This window comes from Typopeltis vanoorti, chromosome 18 (genome assembly GCF_054136105.1).
Source record: "Typopeltis vanoorti isolate ZY-2024b chromosome 18, IOZ_Tvanoo_1.0, whole genome shotgun sequence".
Taxonomy (NCBI): Eukaryota; Metazoa; Arthropoda; class Arachnida; order Uropygi; family Thelyphonidae; genus Typopeltis; species Typopeltis vanoorti.
This window is the reverse complement of record NC_143566.1, coordinates 87,842,919-87,865,812: the sequence shown is the minus strand read 5'-3', so window position 1 is coordinate 87,865,812 and position 22,894 is coordinate 87,842,919. Positions and strand designations below refer to the sequence as shown.

The 22,894-nt window shown below is 35.8% G+C and overlaps 1 protein-coding gene across 3 annotated transcripts in view; it reads left to right on the top strand.

The window, feature by feature from the left end:
* LOC150096907 (kelch domain-containing protein 4) overlaps window positions 1-7,614 on the top strand; it is a 106,233-nt gene extending 98,619 nt beyond the window's left edge. The window contains exon 9 of one of the 3 annotated variants that reach the window (XM_090408275.1): window positions 7,380-7,614. In XM_090408275.1, coding sequence (XP_090264401.1) covers window positions 7,380-7,387 — 8 coding nt within the window. In that variant the 3' untranslated portion in view covers window positions 7,388-7,614. Of the gene's footprint in view, window positions 1-6,607 lie in introns of all 3 variants that reach the window. The other 2 variants (XM_090408277.1, XM_090408274.1) reach the window with 2 other exon arrangements.
* The last annotated feature ends 15,280 nt before the right edge of the window (window positions 7,615-22,894 follow it).

The following is a 22,894-nucleotide window of genomic DNA, read 5'->3' as shown; positions in this document are numbered from 1 at the left end:
CAAAACTTATTTCTGTTGCGATTTACGAATCTTGAATAGGTTGTGTAAACATCACTTGCTGACCTGTCAATTCTTGTTTCAAAAATGAAATCTTTTGTTTACGTAGTTCTTTGGGTAGATTTGAAAATGTAGAATGCAGACTTTCATAGTGTCTCCTTATATTGTATTCTTTTGGTATGGCTACAGCACTTTTTCAAATCAAGCACACAATATTATTAAACGACTGCACAAAACCATATTTTTCGTCCAGCTATCCTGAAACGGCCGTTTTTTCATCCTGTAGTTTGCGTTTCCTACTTGGCCTTGCTTTATCCATTGTAGAATTTGTTTTTTTACCTTTTCCTAGGGGTGATAATTAATTGTAGCAACTGCACCTGCAAAAACAAAATACTCATGACAAATAGACGAATTATAAAATTTGTTAACATTATTAGTAACCGATCATCATAAGTAGACAAGCAATCGTAACGTCACAGCTACTTTGCTTTGCGCATGTACCATTTTTAAAAATTACCTATCGTGTAACTTGTTAAAGTTAAAATAATACACGGTAAGGTGAGCCACCAGCAAATTAACGGAGGGTCGCATGTTGGCCACGGTCTGTGCACCCCTAGTGAGGAACACAGGAAGAATTTTTAAAAAAGTTCAGCAGCAATATGGAAAACAGCTATGAGTGAGTTGTAACATCAAGTTTTCCCAGAGCAGAAATTAAAAATATAACATAAGCAATGGAAAAACAGAAAAGAAAAGCAAAAGAGGTCATAATTCTGGTAGGTACCAGTTACTGAACTAGCGATAAATTCAGATAAATATGAGAGAGGATATGAAAAGATTGTTGGAAGAAGTGAGAGTGAAGAGTAAGAAAGCAAAAATCAATAGTATATTATGAATAGTATAAATATAATGGAAATGAATTACGAAGACGGGCTATGGTGGCAAATGATTTGATGTGTAAGCTGTGTAGAAGGAATGGATGTGTGGAGTGAGTGAGTTTGAGGGAAGATTGGATTTGTATAAGAGGGACAGCCTACACTTGAATGCATTTGGCATCAGAAGTCTTAAAAAATTATTAATTGTTATGAGATGTAATACAGAGAGTCAGGGAAACTGAATTCTGGTGGGAATAATCATGAGAATCTCTGTGCAAGGGCGATAATGTTAGGTAACAGTGTTAATGATGGGAATGCTTATTATTAAAGAAATGATTTCGAAGAGAGAACGATTCTGTGTCTGTCTGGTTCAGGCCTATCAGGCAATCGTAAAGAAGATAAGTAAGGAACTAGATAAGATCAAACATCCTCAAGTTGTCAAACTGTGTCATGCAAATCACTGACAAGAGTATACAAAAGAGCATGCAGGTAACTTATTATGTCTGTACACGAATGCTAGAAGTATCAGAAACAAAGGAGTAGAGTTTGTTGCCTTGGTTAATGTATTGGGTCTCATAGTGTAGGTATCAGTGAGACCTGGCTTCAAAAGCAGACATACTAATTGTTATTGAGTGCAAAGGGTACAGTATTTTTAGAAAGGATAGATGGGATAGGAGAGGAGGGAGTATGCTGCTAATATCAGATGACTTGAATCCAGTTAGAGTTGAGACCTAAGATGCAATACTAGTAATAGTTTTTTATGTGACAGTGAATTTGAAGCCATCAGGTGTGAGGTGGAGTCTAACAAGATTAAATGCATAGTGGAGTGTTCCTACAGACTTGGTGGATCAGTTGCTGTGACAAAGAAATGCATCACCAAATAAATATGATGGGTGCAAAAAGAGTAATCATAATGGGGGAGGGACATTAATTATCTGGACATTGATTGGATAGTTGTGAAATTGCATGAGAAGAATGTAACTGAATTTGATCTGTTGTGAAACAACTTTCTCAAGCAGCATGTAACAGAAGGAACTTGTGGTGAAAGAGCATTAGATCTGATTATGGTGTCAGAGGGGGTTTCAGTTAAAGACAACTATTGTGCCTCTGGTTGGTGACAGTGATCATGAGATACTGAGTTGGAAAGTTGGCTGAGTTTATGAATGTTCCATTCAGAAAAGGTTACATGCTGAACTACAAAGCAGGAAATTATGTCCACATGAATGTGCCATGGTTGTTGATATAGGAAGGATATGAACAGTGCATGGTAAGTGTTTAAAAAATACTTAAATTATGTGATATCAGAATGTGTCCCTGGAGTTTGAAGAATAAATAGAGTAGGAGTGAAATGGATGTGTAATCTAATTAATTTAATTTGGTTGTTCAACTGCCTGAGACTGGTGAAAATGAAAAACAAATAATAGCCTTTGGTTACATGATGATGAGCCTCCGTAGTCAGTCAGTATATGTGAAGCCCTATGGTCAGAAAGACTTGGGTTCGATTCCTGTCAGTGACGTGAGGAATCTTGATCCGGTCTCTTTCGACTAATGGTGAGTTAGCTGGCCTCATACAGAAGTAGGGGTTTTCTCGGAAACAGTGGTTTTTTTGTTCTCCAGAACAGGCAAACGCCCATAAACCAGCAACAGGCATAGGGCTAACCTCCTTATCCTCGATACAGTAGCAGTTAAGTGAATAGAACATCTTCGACACCGCAAGTTAAAAAAAGGAGGGAAGGAATAAGAAGTTACAAAATGATACGAGCTGAGACATTTTTTTTTCTATTTCTCATACTATCAGGCTCTTTTACACCCCTATACTATTTCACACCAATAAAGATAAAATCCAGTGTAGGTAGTGGCCCTTCTCATAATGTTTTTGCATGATGGGATATTGAAGCAACAAGTACACTAGGCATGAAGATACTTTACATGCAAGTTTTGTTTGCTTATGCTTGGGTAAAGGATTAAAACAAAAATGTGATTTATCTAGTATAAGATACAACTTGTGCCAGTATAAATATTTAATTATTCATCTTACTGTTTATCAGTATTAAATTAGCACCACAAGAACAAAATAATAAGATTGTTTATGGATTTTATTTATTAGCTTTAATATTTTGCTAGATTTCAAACCAGCATTTTCAGGATGCAACCTGTGCCACCAAGTGCTAAAAATCAGTAATAGAAGCAGTGCAAAATTGTAAGATCCAAATCTTAATAATCGTTGCAACATCTAATGTTTGTTAAAGAGAAGTTTATAGTTGTTAGATTGGAGTAAGTCTTAAATTGATCATCTCAGTTATGGATCATGTCAGACTATCCTTTGCAGTATACAGGAAAAAAAAAAAAAATCAATACTGGAAGATATTTACATGCTACTTTACTCTATCATCTGGCCCAGAAGCAAGGGAATCATTAAAACACTTAAGGAAAGAGAATACACAATATCCAGTGACAACCAAAAGGGGACAGGAAATAATTTACCTCAGGAACATATTCATAAAGAATGGTTCTAATCTTATATCTATCAATAACATTTTACATTTTGCACCTAAACAGCCTCATTCACCATGTAAGAAGCCAGGAGCATACAAAATTTTCTGCATATGTGGTATCTGCTACATCAGACAGACAGGACAATCAGGATAGATTTGCATGAAACGTAAACGTATGATTACGGTAAGTATGTGAAAGAAACAGAAGTAATAGTTGAATTAGTGAGTGATCACTTTGTAAATATGTATCATTCAGGTGGAGATAATGCAGTAATAACCAATGTGACAGGCATCAAGATAATAGAGGTAGATGAACTCGAGATGGTTAGTGTATTAAGAAATTCGATGTGAATACAACTATGGGGTTAGATGAAATATATTACATATATTATCAGTAAGTGCAAGCGAAATGGCAGTTATCTTAACCAGACTTTAATTTATGCTTCAACACTGGTGCAATGGGAGTGGAGAAAGGCAAAATGGTTTCATTACACAAGGAGACCTCCAAGAATAAGGTTTCAAATTTTGACCAATTAATAACCCATTAGTGTCAATTAAAGTATTGAAAAAGTTGGTTGGTTTATGACACTGCTCTGTTGTGCATGTCTACTGTAACAGATTAATTTGGAAGAAACGTGTTCATAGCGCCTATGAACACGTTTAACAATACTTAATCATGTAGTACTGTCATAGTATCTTGTACACTTGGTGAGGATGCAAATAAAATTTGATGATAAATAAAACAAATCAATAGTTTATGTTAAGTTACTTAAGGGTAGAATTCAAAAATGGATATATAGGAATGTACTATATGGGAAAGGAGAGGTCTTTTCTTAATAATTTACTCACTTTCTACAATAAAGTAAGAGTTGAGTTGGATAAGAAGAATAGCTATACTGTGATATTGCCAGAATTTTCAAATCTATTGAAAAGATATTTCATGGGGCCATATGTTGTTGTTGTTGTTGTCTGACAAAGTTAGGTATAGGCTTTTTATATCCTGTTCCTGCTCTGCAGATGAGGTTGATCTTTCCATCTTAATCTTGGATGTCCACAGTCTCTTCTTCCTGTGGGTTTATATTGTAGTGCTAGTTTAGGAATCCTATTGTTATTCATTCTTTCTATGTGGTGTAGTCAATTTTTCTGGTATTCCATATTATGTAATTTGGCAAAAACAGGATTGAACATGAAGCTGGTAACATGGATAAAAAGGTGGCTGATGAAACAGAAATCATGAAATTCCTGTTATGTATCTTTATGTGTGTACAGGATATTATAATAGTGCTATAAGAGAAGGTTACATCATTTCTCAACAATTTTCCTACAAATTATTATCTGTCAAGATAACAATACTGTCAGATCTTATCTTTCAGTCTTCTAAGATGCTACTTACTGTCTTTCCCTGGGTCTCTTTCTTGCCATTCTAGTAAAAAAAAAAAAACATTTTACTAACCTTTCCTCTCCCACTCTGTTTAAGTGACCATACCACCTGAGGTTAGCTCTGCTCACGTACTACTGAATGGTAACAACATCAAGTTCCTTCTAATATCCTCATTTTTTAATCATGTTGCTATTGATAGCAACTGTTTTCTTTCTCAGAACTCTCTCTCTTATCTTTGGTTCCAGCTTTTGATAAATGTATTAGAGATAGATGTTTCAACGCCTATCTCTAATCTAGAGTATTTTAGTAATAAGGTGTGACACTTTTTGACTACTTGTATGTGGAAACATGACTTCTGCCAAGGTTGAAGTAATCAACCTTGGTAGAAGTCATTAGCCTCTATATACGAGTTGCCCAGTCATGAAGTTACTTCATGTGCAGACTTTGTTTGCATACACTTGGATAAAGGATGAAACCAAGAATATAATTTCTTGGCATCTTTAATTTATAAGTTCTCTCTTATTCCATATAAATTTATTCAGCTGATTCCCTACAATACCAGCTTTACTGTCTATTTTCATATGTAATTTGCTATCTTCACTAAAAATTGTGCCTAAATAGCTGAAATGTTTTATTTGTTCTATAGGATCTCCATTCAGGATGCAGTTATGTTTTCAATGTTTCTGCCTATTTTCATTGTCTTTGTCTTTTTAATGCTGATTTTCATACTGAATTTATTACAGCAGTCATTCCATTTGGTCAGGGAATCCTGCAGACTTGTCCTGGATTTATTTAGTAGTATAACATCATCATGTTATACCCCTGATCTGAGATTATCATCACCAATTTGGATATCCTGTAAATGCAACTTTTATACTGTGATCCATATTGATGATAAATAATGTTTCAGATAATGTACATCCTTGTGTCATACCTGATTTGTCATCAAATCATCTTCCTATAACTCTTTTGATTTTAATTGCTGATTACAACTCAAATATAGACTATGTATTGCTTGATATAATATCCCATTCACACTATGTAATTGTAGCATTTTGAACCACTTTCATCATGGCACTTTGCCTTTTTTCAGTTCTATAAAACTTAAACACAGATCCTTTGTTAATATTCTCACGATTTCTTAACTGTTTGTCTTAAAGTGAAAAAACTGATCCTGATAACCTCTGTTTTACATGAAACCAGCTTCTTATTCTTCATGTTCTCTTTTCATAATTATTCTTAGCCTTTTCTGAAGTATGTTTGTATAAATCTTTCCAGCAACACTTGGTAAGGAAATTCCTCTCTTTTTCTTACATTCTGTTTTATTTTTATTTTTTATGGATGGATACTATGAGAGCTTTACACCAATCATCTGGAATGTGACCCTCTAGCCATTCATTCTGAATATGCAGTGTATTCCTCTTGAATTTTTTTTACCACCATGTTGGCATTGCTTGTTTTATTTAGCAATCTTTCATAGTAATTACTCCAGGTATCTAGAATATTTCATCTTTAGTTTTCCTGTCAACCTGTCATTTTTAAGCTTTTTCAATAGTTTGTCTGTAAGATATAAACATACTCTTGATCTTCTGAATACCCAATCCAACTAGCACTGTATAATATATACATATTCTCTATATTATTTTATAATAAACAAATCTGTAAAAGTGCATATTAATGAGCACAAAAGAGATATGTCATTATCATTCTAAAATAACAGTTATGGAAAAATTGATTTTTTTAAAAAATTTTAGATAAATTGAAAGAAAGTTAAACCAAGAATTGAATAGTTAAATCATAGAAGCAGTAGAAATTCTGAAGCATTCATCTGACTCTTTTTTTTTTTTCTTTTCACTACCTAGAAAGCATTGTACAAGTATAAAAGACATTCTACAAATACTGCTGTATATTTCTGCATCTGCCATTGTCATTTCATGCTGATGCATGATACTGATTTTTTTTCCTTCATTTTCAACAATTCTTCTTTGCGGCTTGAAAATAGGTTCCCCATAAAGATGCATGCCAGCACATAAAATGTAGAAAGTGACTATATGATTTTAATTTTTATTAAAAATTAAAAACAACCATTTTCCACATTTCACTGTTTATTGTATGTATAATTATTTTTCTCTTCTAATTGTTTTTGTGTGCACAATAATGGACTTCACTATGTAAGTAGTGAAATCCATTATTGTGCATTTGAATTCCAATACAAATGTATATTACAGATTAGCAGTTACAACCAAATTATTTCAGTCTTCCATCAGGAAACAGTTGATCTGAGATGGCCTTGTTATGAACTGTTATAATATGATCTTTATGAAATTCTTACTGTATACACCAAAACAAAACAAAAAAAAAAAAAATATGTGAATTGCTCAGAAGGCAAACAACATCCACTGTATTAGTACAATGACCTTTGGAAGGAAATATTCAATGGTAGTTGGTAATGCTACAAAAATGTGTTTGAAATTTGATTGTTTTTTTTAAGGGAAAAATCTTCCAATCTTTAATTTATGATAAAAAAACTGATTTTTTTTGTAATAAATTTCATATATCAATCCTCCTTTTATAAGTATTTATTATTGTATGTATCTCTGACTTTTTTTTAAATTTTTTTTTTTATTTTCCTAGATGCTTGAGTCTGTTATACAGGGAACTCAAGTATATAATTGTGTTGCTATAAATGCAAGTATTTATCAGAACTGTAACTTGAATTTTATCAAGACTTTGTATGTCATAGGATGTCGCAGTCATCTTGGCATCTTAATGGAGATTAGAAAGTTACAACTTGATTATACTAGATCTTTCCAACAGTTTGTAATTTATTTATGTTAACAATAAAGTTTTTTGTTGTTTTTTTTAACAAGACTGTTGTCAAAATTCCTTAAGACTTAATATATTTGAATGCATGTTTGTGTTATTTATTTGGAAAAAGGAAGAAAATCAAACGCTTCAGAATGATTGATTGGTGTGATTAGGAGAGCAATATGGACAACATATAATTTGATATGTTGTCCATATTGTTCTTGAGTTATAGACTTTTAGCCATCAGAAGGAAGAGATTCTAAGTCTCTCTCTCTCTCTCTCTCTCTCAAACACACACAAATGAATATCAGGTGATTGTAAATGGAAATTTGCTATCTGCAAAAACTACACTGTCCTCATTGATGATGCAACTGAGTCCATCTATATTTGTAAAATGGATTGCATCTGGAAGATTGGGGACTATTCGTTTTTTCTCTCCTGCTTATGCATTTACAACCTACACTTTGTTAAAATAGGCCTTGGAACATCCCTGGGATGTTCCAAGGCCTATTTCAACTGTACAACAGTGGCACATAAGTGGTCTATCTGTTCGTGATGTTAGCAAATGAACACAACACCCAATATCACATGTAGGCAAAGTTTCACTTAAATGAAAAGTGAGAGTGCTACTTCAGTCAAGAAACACATAAGTAGACTAAGTAAACTATCACCAAGAAACCAAAGTGTGATATGGCATTCTTGGCACACTGATCTGAAAAGAATCTGTAGAGGTTCAGGTTGGTGTCCAGAAGGATGTATTCTGAGGGATATGCAACACCTCAGAATAATACAATACTTCTTACATGTAATGAAGGATTTTTAATAGAACAGAGTAATGTATCTCTCAACACAACAATGCACCAAGTCATACTAGATGTTGCCAGTATTTCAGTTTTGTAGAACTGAAAAAAGGCAAGGTGCCATGATGAAAGTGGTTTCAAAATGCTGCAATTATATGGTGTGAATGGGATATTGTGACAGTGTGAAGAATATGACGTAGACAAACTTGACTAGCTTGTTCAGTCAAGTGTCTCCACATTTTTATCAAAATCAAACCTTTCAGTTGAGAAAAAGAGTTTAAGAAAGATTGCAGAAGAGAAACTTGGAAAATAACAAGCAGAGCTCAGCCCAAACAAAGGTTGTCAAGATCAGATTTTCGCTTTAACACAAATAGTTGAGAAATTGTGGGAATATGACAATGATCTGTACTTAAGTTTTGTAGATCTGGAAAAGGCATGCGACAAGGTGCCCAGAGAAAAGCTTTTCAAAACAATACAATTATATCGGGTCAATGGAACATTATGCAGAGCAATCCATAGTCTATATTTAAGTTGTCAGTTAGCGGTTAAAATTGAAGGAAATACAGGAAGATGGCTTGATGTAAAATCAGGGGTAAGACAAGGATGCACATTATCTCCACTCTTAATCTTCATTTATATGGATCACTTATGAAAGAAAGTGGCATTAAACCTGATATTAGAATTGGAGATGTCAAACTTAGTTCTTTGCTTTATGCAGATGATATACTGCTAAACACATCTAGTGCAAGTCTCCAGAATTCTCTAACGAAATTGAATAACAGCTGTAACAAATTTGGCATAAAAATTAATCAATAAAAAAACCAAAACTATGAAATAGGCAGGAACATAGAAAACTTCAGCTGCATTCTGAATGGTTATCCTATAAAACAAGTAAAATATTTCAGCTATTTAGGCACAGTTTTTAATGAAGATGGCAGATTAAATCTGGAAATAGACAACAGAATAAGCAAAGCTGAATAATTTTATATGAAATAAGAGAGAAATTAGCCAGAACACCAAACTAGCAGTATACAAACCAGTTTTAAGTTATGGAACTGAGAGTTGGGTTAGAAATAAAGCACTTGATCACAAATGAGACACCACAGATACGAATGTTCTGAGAAAAATTAGGATAGTGAACCGATGGCATCAATAGCAGAATCAGGTTAAAAATTGAAGATATTAGAAAGGAACTTCACATTATTAGTATTCAAGAATATGTCAGTAGAGAAGCTAATCTGAGGTGGTATGGCCACTGAAATAGAATGGGTGAGGAAAGGTTAGCAAAACAGGTGTTTGATGCCAAGATGACAGGAAAGAAACCCAGAGGAAGACCAACAAAATGTTAGATATGATAATATAGGATTGTTTACAAGTAATAGACTAATTTGGAGGAAAATTGTAGAAGAGTAATAATAATGTAGTGCTGTCATAGTAACCTTACCATCCATTGGGGGTTTATACCAGGAAATTGATGACTATGCTGTTCTCTCACCCATCCTTTTTCTTTTATTTATATCAATGACCTACTCAGTTGACCTGATAACAGTATATGTTACACTACACTCCTCACTTGACAAACCTTGCACTACAACCTACAGAGAATCAATCTGTACCACCCTAAATTCTGGTCGCAAACCTTTTATTCTTCAATAGGATTTGGATAATCCAAACCATTTCAACAATAAACAAAGCAGTGTGCTGCTTTATTTCCACAAATAGAAACTATTTCCTTCTTGACAACATCCAGATGTTTGATGAAGATGAGATTTCTCCTTCCTCCTCAACTTCCAAAAAGTTATAATTTTTCTTTTCTTTCTCTCAAGGCATTATATTACCTGCGAACATCTATTTGGCATTTGGGTTTGTGTCCCTAAGAGCTCCTAAAAATATTGTCAATATAGAAGAGAGTGAATTAGATCGATTAATGATCCATCTCTTACCAATTTGCTCTATCCACTTTCAGACAAGTATTTCATTTCAGTGTGTATAAATCTTAAATGCTTCCATGGTAACTAGCATTAATATTCTCTCATTGTCTAATCTCAGAAAACTCATGCAGAGTTACCTATCCTCAGTGCAACTCCAAACTCAAATAAATTCTATTTCAACTCTTATACTGCTTTCCTCTGGGACAGTCTCCTCTTGTATGCCAAGGAATATGATACGAAGAAAATCTTCATGTCAAATGTGAATAGATTTTTTTTTTTTCTCAGCTGTCTGTTCATTCAAGGTAGTAACATGCTATACATTAACCAATGAACCCTCTCTTGTATAGCATGAATGTTTAAATAAAAAAAAAAAGACACAAGCAATTCATTTATTCTGTCTGATTACAGATTAACTACATTCTGTATACAAATAAGCAGACTGTTTTGGAGAGTATTTTGTTCACTCTTGATACAAGTATAACTTGGATCTATTAGCAAAGCTTGGATATCTGCTTTTTCTGAAATGCACGTTAAGCTGAGCGCAACGCCTTAACTACCCTGTGCATTTACATTCGATAATCTTGACTAAGCATGTCCAATCAGCTCGCATTTTCATTACAACACAAGTTAAAGCTCGTACATACACTGCTTGGAAGGAAGTCAGCGAACACCATAGTGTGAGGAACAAACAGCCATGCGTCCATCTTAATAAGATGTAGGCCCTCCTTTTCCTGCCATGACTACAGCAATCTACGGGGCATATTTTCCCAAAGCGTACAATAGCAATGAATGGAAATTTGAACCATTTTTCCTGTAGGCATGTAATGAAGTTCTGAAATGTTGTGGGGCAGATTGTCCCTTGACCTCACCCAATGCTCCATTTCATCCCACAAATGTTCAATACAGTTGAGATCAGGGCACTGTGGAGGCCAGTCAGGTGTAGTGACATTCATGTTCGCAAACCATGCAGTTACAGCAGCCTAATGACAGTGCATTGCTGAAAGAGACAATGGTCATTCAAATGTAATGCTTCCAATAGGAAGCATTACATTGTTCAGATACCTCTCAGAGTTTAGTGTTTGTTACACTACAAACAGAAATCCAAGGCCAAAACAGGATCATACCATCACACCGCCACCTCTGAATTTCATAGTTGGGGTTATGCATTCTGGTAAGAGACATGCACCAGATATCCGTCTGCTTGGCAGAGAGTGTAGCATGATTTGTCAGTCCATAACATGGCTTTCCAAACTTCTGCATCCTACTGTACACTCTCTTTGCATCACTGAAGACAATGCTGCATGTTGTTTCGAGTAATGTAAGGCTTGCATATTGCAGTGCTACAATGGAAACCCATGTTGTGGGTTCTAAATGTTTTTGTACAGATTCGTGTTCCAGTTGATGTCCGGAATTCTGCTTTCAATGATAGCCGATGGATGGCGTTTTTTATATATTGTTCGGTGAATGATTGGTCGTCCACTGCAGGTAGCACTGACTCCCTGCACTTCCATCACAGTATGGTATGATTGTTGACCTGGGATCATCTGTCAAGCAAACTGTTTGCCAACAGTTTGCTTGACAGATAGGTCTACAACATGGCATCCTATCACAACACCTTTCAAACCTCCATCAGTTCCCTTCTCACAGCCATTTCACCTGTACACAGTTACAGTGACTTAGTTGTGTTATATTCCTCCAATATTTCCTCACTAATGCCAAAGGTTATTGGCATTAGTGAGGCATGGCTAACAAAAGATATGTGTTAGTGGAACAAATGTGAAGGGTATGGTGTGTTCAGGGAGGATAGAGAGAAAAAAAATGGGGAAGAGTGTTATTGATGATAGCCAATGAACTGCAACCAAAGAGAGTACAAGTTCAACTGCAGAACAATGAAAATAGCACATTTGAAGCTATCTGGTATGAGACAGAGGTCAGCAGAACAAATACAGTTGGATGCTGCTATAAACCACGGGATGGAGATAGTATGCATTCGCAAATAGACTGAATGCTTGGAGTGCAAGTAATTATTATGAGGGATTTCAACTATGGGAACAGATTGGAAGGAGGAGAGGACATATGAAAGGAAGGAAATAGAATTTATGCAGTTATTAAGGAATTACCTGAGACTTCATGGGATGTAATATACTAGAGGTTCAAGAGCACTCGATCTAGTAATTGCATTTGAGAATTTGTCTATAACAAATATGATCTCCAATATTGCCACGAACTGGTGAGTGTGATCTAATGGTCTTGACCTGGGAGGTAGCTAAATGTGGAATTTTCAGTTAATATAGGGTATATGTGGAATCACAGGGCTGGTAAGTATCACAAGCTTAGGAGATTGCTTGGATCGGTGCCATGGCAGGGGAAACTGTAAGGGCTGAATGTTGATAGTGCATGAAAAGTGGTATAGGAGTGTTTGAGGGAGGTAATGACAGACTGCATACCTAGAGTCAAGAGAGTATATCAAGATGAATATCATCAATTATGATGGAGCTAGTAAAAAAAAAAATTGAGGCAATTTATTTAAGGAGAAAGGTGACCAACACTGGTGCGGTAAGAAGAGCAGAAACAATGAAAGGATGTTAGAAATGTAGGCTAAAGATAATCCCAAACAGTTTTTTCAATATGCTGCAAGTAAAAGAATGTTTATGGCAGAATGATTTTAATGAATGCTGATGGTAGGGAGATAACTGAATCAGTTGAAATAGTAGAATTACTAAATGAATACTTTGCAGGATTATATCATCCAGGCGGTGATGTTGCAGGAACGAGAGAGCCAAAGGCTTATTCGGGAACTGAGATAAATGAAATGGAGGTGCATAGCATATTGCAGAACCTAAATGTGAATACAGCTGTCTGATCGGATGGTATACCAGCTCGAGTTTTACGTGAGGCAGCAAGGGAATTGTCAGTGCACTTGACCATTCAATCCAAGTCTCAGCTCTGGGTTAGTCCCAAGGGAGTGGAAAGAGAGAATATAGAATATTCCACTGTATAAAGGAGGCTCCAAAACTGATGTAGCAAATTATCGACCGATCAGCATATCAGGAGTTATCAAAGTATTGGAGAAGTTGGCCAAGAGCAAAATACAGGAATGGATAGTGGAAATGGAATTACCTGAGACTTCATGGGATGTAATATACTAGAGGTTCAAGAGCACTCGATCTAGTAATTGCATTTGAGAATTTGTCTATAACAAATATGATCTCTAATATTGCCACGAACTGGTGAGCGTGATCTAATGGTCTTGACCTGGGAGGTAGCTAAATGTGGAATTTTCAGTTAATATAGGGTATATGTGGAATCACAGGGCTGGTAAGTAATTGTATAGGGGAAACATGGTTTTGTGAAGGGTCATGCTTTAGTAACTTGTTCACGTTTTGTAATACAGTGACAACTGAGTTGGATAGAGATAATGGATTTACAACTGGTACTGCTGGACTTTGCAAAGGCCTTTGACAGGATACCACATGGAATTCTAACCAGTAAGCTGCAATACATGGGGATGGATATAGGGTGTTGGTGAAATGGATAAGAGGGTAATTAATGGAGAGATATCAGAGAGTAGTTTATTCAGGAATAGGGTCCAAAAGAAGGCCTGTGACAAGTGGCATGCTGCAGTGTTCTGTTATTATAGGACCGCTACTATTTAATTTGTACATTAACGATATAGAAAAGGATCTGAGATGAGCTGTTCAGTTATTTACCGATGATGCAAAGTTGGGTAAAGCAATAGTTAAACAGATGCCATTAAAATTTTGCAGGATGATTAGATTAACTGCAGACTGGGCAAAGGGAATGGGTGTCAGTTTAATGTGGCAAAGTGTAAGGTTATGCATTTTGGGGTAAAAAAAAAAGTTTACCAGGTGTATACCACATTGGTGGAAGTGTACTTCAGGAAATAAACAAAACCAGACTTGGGAGTGTTAGTGGATAAGGAGTTAAAGTTCATGGGTCACATAGCAAAAGTAGCCAAAGCAGCTGATCAGATTACTTGTTTACTGAAGAATACTTTGACACGCATGTTATTGTACCTCTTTTTTGAGCTTTGATAAGATCCCATCTTAACTACTATGTGCAGATCTGGGCTTCAGGGTTTTTTGGTCATGACATGATGAGGAGGTGGAGGGGGTCCAGAGGTGAGTGACCAAGATGGTAGCAGGTCTATGGAATGAATCTTACGAGAACAGGTTGAAGATTTGTTGGTTACAGAAACTGGTTGATAGCCAGAAAAGTGGTGATATGATTGAGACATTCAAATTACTGAGGGGTTTTTACAAGATTAATTCAGAGGAAATTTTTTAGAACAGGTCTGGCGGTGGGTGAACTAGAGGCCATCAATGGAAACTAAGTAGTGTAGCTAGAAGTAGTTTTTTTGCTTGGAGAATAGTGAATGAGTGGAATAGGTTGCAAGAGTCTGTTGTGAATGACTGAATGAATGCAAAGCAAAGGGATAGATACTGCATAAATGTTGGATAGTTCTTGACACGATGAGTCTAAGGATTTCTTGGAGTAGTCCGTAATAACATATACCAGCTATAAACACGTGATTCGTTACATGACAAGACGCATCTTGTCCATGAAGGTGTCCGTTTACTTCTTTCCCAGCAGTGTACATTGCGTGAGGTCCAAACTTTATCACCTCAGTATAGGATCGGCTACCTCACGATTGATAAAATAATTATTGGAAATTGGAAATATTCCTTTTGTAATCAAACAGGAATCGAATCCAAGTTTTTCGAATAAAAGAAAGCGAGGTATTTGACGAACCTGTTATATTCTTTGAGAACTCTGTATATGAAACATAGAAAGAAATGAGACACCAAACATTAAAAACACTTTTACTGATTGTCTTAAATAGCACTTCAATGTTTAAAGCATGTTGGTTTCTTTCGAAGTCTGTGCCTTTAAACTCCTTGAGTCATTAAAAGTCTGAAAGAAAAGTAAGGATGTAGCCAGTTCATGGTGGTTTTTCTTCTTATTTCTTTGTGTTATGTGTGTGTGTGGTTCTCTGTCACCAAAGTGCATTTTCCCTCCTAGTAAATTATCCCCCAGAAAAGCCAACTTCTACTTTATAAATGTAACCTTCCTGTTGTCAATCGTACAGTTAATCCATCTGAGAGGACCAAGGGTGTTGTGTAGTGGTGTAAAAACAAGACTTCGCTCGCTTTCAGAGTACCATTGGATCTGATGAAGACGAACAAAACTGCATAAACGCATGATATCAAAATATATTCCTAATCCATCTATACGCTAAAATCCAGTATCTAATCAGACAACCTATTGAAGACATGAAGAGGTCGAAAAACTACCATTTTTTGGAGGGGAGGGCCCCTTGGCCCTGCTCTGCTTGCTTAAAAATATGTAGCATTATTGGTTTTCGTGACTGTTAATGCAAATCTGAATTATTTTTGGAACGATCGAAATGAGAACAATAAAAAGATAATTTCTTGTTAATGTTTTTCCTTCGCTGTTTTGAAATAAATAGGTTGAACACCTCTACATAAAATAGAATATTTTTCTCTCTTGAAATAATGAACTACTCAAGACCCTTTTGACAACTAGAAATAATATTTTTTCTCCATTGTACAATAGTAGTTTTAGTGGATAATTGCTCAGGTGAAATGGAATTACAAAGCATTTACGTCTTGATACAGATTTTTAAGTGCCGTTTTCTTCAAAAACAAAGTACCCATTCTGCTTCGTTATTCTTCATTCATATATGGATCTACATCATTAACGCTTCCATTATATGAATGCTGCCTGTTACGTTCAGTGAGATTCCAAATTTTTATTTAAAAAAATAATAAATCTTACAACACTTTTTTTATCCCTGTCCAATAGGAGTAAGTGGAACTTTTTTTAATAAACTTTTGGAAATCGATTCATCCATATGAGTTCATCGCTACTGACGACATGAAGACTTAATTTGAACAATGCATCACTGTCTTCATCTCATGTATCTAACCTTATCTACTATTATTCTTTGAAACAGTGGTGAGTTCTCTAAATGGAAGAAATCAATCCCGAGTTTTCGTGAAAAAAGTACTTGCCTACGTCAAAGGATGACTGATACTCGGGAACAAGTAAAATAAATAAATAAAAAAATCTCGAAATGTCTTCCTTCTGGCAATTACTCTGGAAACAAAAATGTTGCCACCAGGTTATGTAGAACCCCCTTCTATCTTTTTCTTTATTGGTAAATATGTATGGATCAATTTAAATATAAAGATTTTGCAGATTGTAGCAAAGATGTCGAAAAATCACTGGCAATTGCCAACAATGACGCTGTGAGACATACAGTAGATGTTGGTTTGGTTTGAAACATTCATTTTAATGCTTACGATGGCCATGGCAGTTTCTCTTCTTTAGTACACCATCAGTATACCGTTGACCTATTAATTATACTTCTCCCACATTTCCCAAGTACTACAGACGGCTAAAAACTTAAATATTAAATGTGAATTAAGTAATTAAATGAAGTACATTAGTATAAATAAGATTATCATACAAGTGGATACGGGCTTGTGCTTAAAATTGACACGCGATCTTGAACTGGGCTTCTCTTAAATGTAAGTGAGCAAAATGTAATATTAATTACTTAAAATCAAGAAATCGCCATCAAATGTAGATGCAACTAATTAAGCGAGCGTAGGTAAACTAGTAAACATTGGCCATGTAAACTAGTCGAGTGGTCGCGAAAATTTCTAGTATGCTTAATTTGTTCCTAACTAAAAGTGTTGGATCATCCGTTTCCAGAAAATCGGTATTGTAATTCTAAACATGACTGCGACATGAATCTCCCCATAGCTCAGTTCATCATGGTAATTGTTCACCAGAACTGGTATCAATAATTCGCCTACTCCTCTACACCTGTTGAAACGCCACTTGAGTTCAACTTTCCCCTTATTAGAACCAATGGAATTGTTGGAACCTTTACCATGCTGTAACAATATCTCAAACTGCAAGCCGCAGAAAGCATTTTCCCCCTTCTTCTCTCATTCCATCTACTGTAGGCGTTTGAAATCTCCTCTGACTGCTCTTATGTGTTTCCTAAAATAGAGAATATTCCAGGTTTTGAAACCAACTACTAATAAATGGGAAAAGTTGAAAAACCTCACCTGTTTGAAAGATCTAGAAAAAAAACAATGCATAGCTTATAGTTCTTCGTTTCTTACAGTCCTGAAGGACTTTTGAAAATGGAGACATCTGTTTTTGTTTAGAATTATCTTCAACACTTTATTGCATAAAGTACAATGGTAGAGGTTGTCAAAAAACTTCTGAACCAGTAGAATTGATGCAGCTTTTGCCATTCTTTCACAATATCCTAGACGCGAACTGTAGCCTGCTCATTAAAATGAAAGAAGCTTTATAGGGAAGCTGCCAGTTTCAGCAAAAAATAGTTCTATTTGAAATGAAGATTGCTGCAAGCATTTACGCATATATTCAGAAACGCAAAAGCATTCCTTTTGTGGATGGTAATGTTTATCCAGAGATTTTACTGAAGAAAAGTAAATGAAAAACATTTGCTATTACTTTCCTCTTAAAAACCATTGCGTTTTAAGATGTGTGTGTGTCTGTCTGTCTGTGTACGCACACACACACACAGAGTGTCCGAAAAAGAACTCCGGGGTTTTCAATGAAATTTATTTTATGGCATTTTGAAGCAGAAATGTATGTAGCATATACAGTGTATTATCAAAGTATAATGTCACATAGTTTGATTACTTGTTAGCGGAACTCAATGTTTGCACCATTTACATCCCTACAGACATCAAAAGGAAATTTCACTTCTGACCACACTCGTTTAAGCGAGGAACTGGATTTTTTTCTTGATACACAATACCTTTTACGTAATCCCAAAGGAAGAAATCCATTGTAGTCAAATCAGGACTGCGCGTTGGCTAAAATGGGACCTCCTCCTCTGCTGATCCATTTACTTGGACATTTTCTTTTCATGAGGAGACAATTACGAATGTTGCATACCTGAATATGCTAGAGAACTTTACGTTTTCCCAGATTGAAAGTGTGGAGAGCATCATTTTTCAACAGGATGGAGCCTGACCAGAATATGCAACAGCTGTGCGGACTGTGCTCAACAACCCATTCCCAGGAAAATGGATAGGCAGAGAAAGTCCCATTGCTTGGCCACCACACAGTCCCGATTTGATTACAATGGATTTCTTCCTTTAGGGCTACGTAAAAAGCATTGTGTACAAAGAAAAAAATCCAGTCCCTTACCTACTGCGCCATAGAATAACAGCAATCATAAAAGCAATTCCTGGATATGCTTATCCGAGAGTGGTATGAGGTAACGCTCATACCACTAACAGGTAATTAATTTTGTGACGTACTTTTAAAATATATGCTACATACATTTTGTTTCAGAATGTCATAAAATAAGTTTCATTGAAAACCCGGACTTCTTTTTCGGACACCCTATCTATGAACAATGTGACAATTTCGATAACTGATCAAATGTCCTGTCACTGACGCCCTGCTAACACCTGGGTCCTTCGCAACTGCCCAATGCGAAGCTCATGAAACGCAATCTTATTTCAGAACAGGCACAAACAGAGATCCATATACTGAGAATGAAGATCAGTTGAATTTCTGGTTCGTTCATGGCCGGATTTAGCATTGTGCCATTCCTGAATTATGAATACGATCATTTTCGCTTATCTCTACATAATAATGAACACACTTCATTGTTTCTCTTTTGTTTACAATATAATAATTATAAACTATTTTAAATTTTAAAAGTTAAATGTAACTTTCTGTGCCTGCATAGCCTCGTAGTAACTTCCATAACGCCAGATGAAAGAAAAGTTTGCAGGTTCGAGTCAAGTAATCGATAAGAAGAATTTTTCTTGGCATTTGCCCAGCCTGTTCTCAACATAGTCAATCTTTGGCATAGGTAAGTAAGAGAGGGGAGGAGGATTCTCTCTCTCTCTCTCTCTCTCTCGTTCTTTAGCTTTCAAAAATAAAATAAAATAAATAATAATAATTAACTCCGTAACTCAAAAGAAGAAAATAGACTGCAGAATTTGGACGCCGATCTATTTCCAAAAATATTAGGACTAACTCAACACATTTGTAACCGACGTCGATGTTGTCTGTGTTATTTTTCAAAATGTAAATCCCACCCGTGAAAGGCTGCAAAATTACAGCACTTTGGTACGTAGTGGGACACTTTTTTATTTTTTCTTTAAGTATATTTTTTCATAATCTGAAAACTGCTTTACAGACAAAATATGCAATAATGCAATTTGCAATAATATATCATCCAGGTGGTGATATTGCAGGAACGAGAAAGACAAATGCTTACATGGGAAATAAGATAAATGAAATGGAGGTGCAGAACATATTACAGAACCTTAGTGTGAATAAAGCTGTGGGATTGGATGGTATACCAGCTCGAGTTTTACGTGAAGCGGCGAGGGAATTGTCAGTGCCCTTGACCATATTGTTTAATATAAGTCTCCACTCTGGGTTAGTCATGATGTAGCGAATTATCGACAGATCAGCATATCAGGAGTTGTTGTTAAAGTATTGGAGAAGTTGGTGAAAAGCAAAATACAGGAATAAATAGTGGAAATGGAATACTGTATGGGGGCAACATGGTTTTATAAATGTTAGGCCTTGCCTCAGTAAGTTGCTCACGTTTTGTAATACAGTGACAGCTGAGTTGGATAAAGATAATGGATTTACACTGATACTGCTGAACTTCGTCAAGGCCTTTGATGGGATACCATATGGGATTCTAATCAGTGAACTGCAGTACATGAGGATGGATATAGGGTTTGGTGAGATAGATAGGAGGGTGGTTGATGAAGAGATATCAGAATAGTTTATTTTGATAATAGACTCCAAAAGAAGGCCTGTGACTAGTATCGTGCTGCAGGGTTCTGTTCTAGGACCGCTACTATTTAATTTGTACATTAACGATAGGATAGCATCGGAGTGGAACTGTTCAGTTATTTGCTGATGATGCAAAGTTGGATAGAGTAATAGTTAGGTGATGTCAAAATTTTGCAGGATGATTTGGATAGATTGGCAGACTGGGCAAAGGAAAACAGATATCAGTTTAATGTGTAAGGTATGCATTTGGGGGTGAAAAGATTACCAGCTGTATATTACATTGGTGGAACTGTAATCCAGTAAATTGACGAAGCCAGAGACTTGGGAGTGTTAGTGGATAGGGAGTTAAAGTTTAGGGGACATTCAAAAGTGGCTAAAGCAGCTCATCAGATTAATTGGTTACTGAAGAATAGTTTGACTACCAGAGACAGGCAGGTTATTGTTCCTCTTTATCTGGCCTTGATAAGATCCCATCTTGATTACTATGCACAGATCTGAGTGTCAGGGTTTCTTAGTGATGATGAGGAGGTGGAGAGGATCCAAAGGCTAGTGACCAAGATGGTAGCAGGTCTATGGAATGAACCTTACAAGAACAGGTTGAAGATTTGTGGGTTACAGAAACTGGTTGATAGGCAAAAAAAAAGGGTAATATGATTGAGACATGAAAATTACTGAAGATTTTTTAAGATTAATTCAGAGAAAATTTTTCAGAACAGGTCTGGTGATGGAAGAACTACTGGTCCATGGAATCTGAGTAAGAGTGTAGTTAACAAAGGTGTTAGAACTAGGAGAGCTTTGCTTGGAGAATAGTAAATGAGTGGAATGGGTTGCCAGAATCTGTTGTGGGTGCCATGACTGTGAATGAGTTGAAATGAAAGTATGAAACATACTTCACAAATGTTGGAAAATTCTTGACATGATGTTTAGGGCCGCCCTCGATGCGTCTAAGGACTCTCTGGAGTAGCCAGTAATAATAATGATAATGATATCTGGCATACATTTCTCTTTATGAAAGACAATGATAAAGGTGTGCCAAATAACAATCCTTCAATAGCATGGTTGTCAAACAATTCTATAAGATGTTTACTCCAGTCAGCGAATTCCATATACCACTACTGTATCCATCTGAACAAAAGCCACTATTCAAGAAAAAAAAAAGAAGAACATAAGATTAACTCTGATTGATAAGGAAGTTGTTTTCCCCACTATTTAAGACCATGATACGTCCAAACTTGGATATTACCATGCTCAAGTCTGGTTTCTTGGGGATGAGGAAAGCAGTGGAGAAGATTCAGAGACGAGCAGTGAAAGTGATGAGTGGTCTGTGGAGTGTTCCCTATGAGAATAAATTGAAGGTGTGTGGATTGCAGAAGTTGGTTGATATGAGAAAAATAGGAGATATGATGAAAACATTTAAGTTACTTAAAGGATTTTATAGGATTCTTGCAGTAGGAATGTTTCAGCACTTGGCTAGAGGGGCCAGAAGAAGTTTCTTCCCCCCATGGAAGTTGAATAAAGGTGTGCTTAGTAGGGGTGAAAGGCCTAGATATTTTTTCTTCGAGAGTTGTGAATGAGTGGAATGGATTGCTAAAATCAGTTGTGAGTGCTTTGTCTGTTAACGGGTTCCAAGAGTGATATGATAAATTGGGTCGCCCGCAGTGGGTCTTCAGACTCCATGGAAGTGCTGGTACAATAATAATTCTTATAATAAAATGATCCCGTCATTGAAAAAGAAGAAACGAACTGAAACATGGCATGGAGCGACTATCATACAACAAAGCATTCGACTATCTCCCATATTCTTGGATCCTAAAATCACTAGAGATATTTGGAATTAGAAAAAGAATATATTCGTTTTTCGCCGCTGCTGCGACATCCCAGAAAATAACTTTGATATTCAATAATGAACAATTCGTAGATATTTTGCTTTAGAAAATTTGGAAAATTTCATGTGAAATTTTCCAAGGTGAGTCCTTGTCGCCACTCCTCTGCAACATTTCTTTAATATCTTTTCTTCTTATCTTGAAAGAAACAACTTAAATAGTAAATGCCTAAAATATAGATTTTTATTTTCCTTCTATATGGATGACTCCAAATTATATGGAAAATGAATAGACTCATTATCGAATTTAGTCAGAACTCAAAATGGAATTTGGTTCGGATAAGTGTGCATTTTTATCTATTAAACCAGGAAATAAGTAATGATACTAACAATATTAAACCAAGAAAAATGAATAAAAGTAATCTGAGTAAAAAAAATATAAATACAAAAGCATGTTTGGAGAAATAAACTTAATGGATTGAAACCAGTTTGAACAACTCTTTTGCTATACCAGACCAGATGGATATAACAACTGGTATGGTAGATTGGATAAAAGAAGACCTGCACAAATATAATGAGACCGAAAAGCTCCGAAATTAATGACCATGCATCATCTATTACATCCCCAAAGTAATGTTGACCGGCTGAATCCGCAATGAAGAATAGGTGGACGGGTCTGCTTCAAGTGACATAAACCCCTCGATCAAGAAAAAATTGGTTTTAAAAATGACCTCCACAGTCACTTCGGAAATGCTCCAAGCTGTTTCACAGGCATGTATTCTAAAGCAATAGGGAAAAATTCGATTTAAATAAAGAGCTACAAAATAATTGATATGAAAGCATTAACAAAGAAACCCTTGTATGGCCAACATTTGCGACACACCGAATCAAAAATTGACAACACGAAGACGTGGCAGCGGCTAA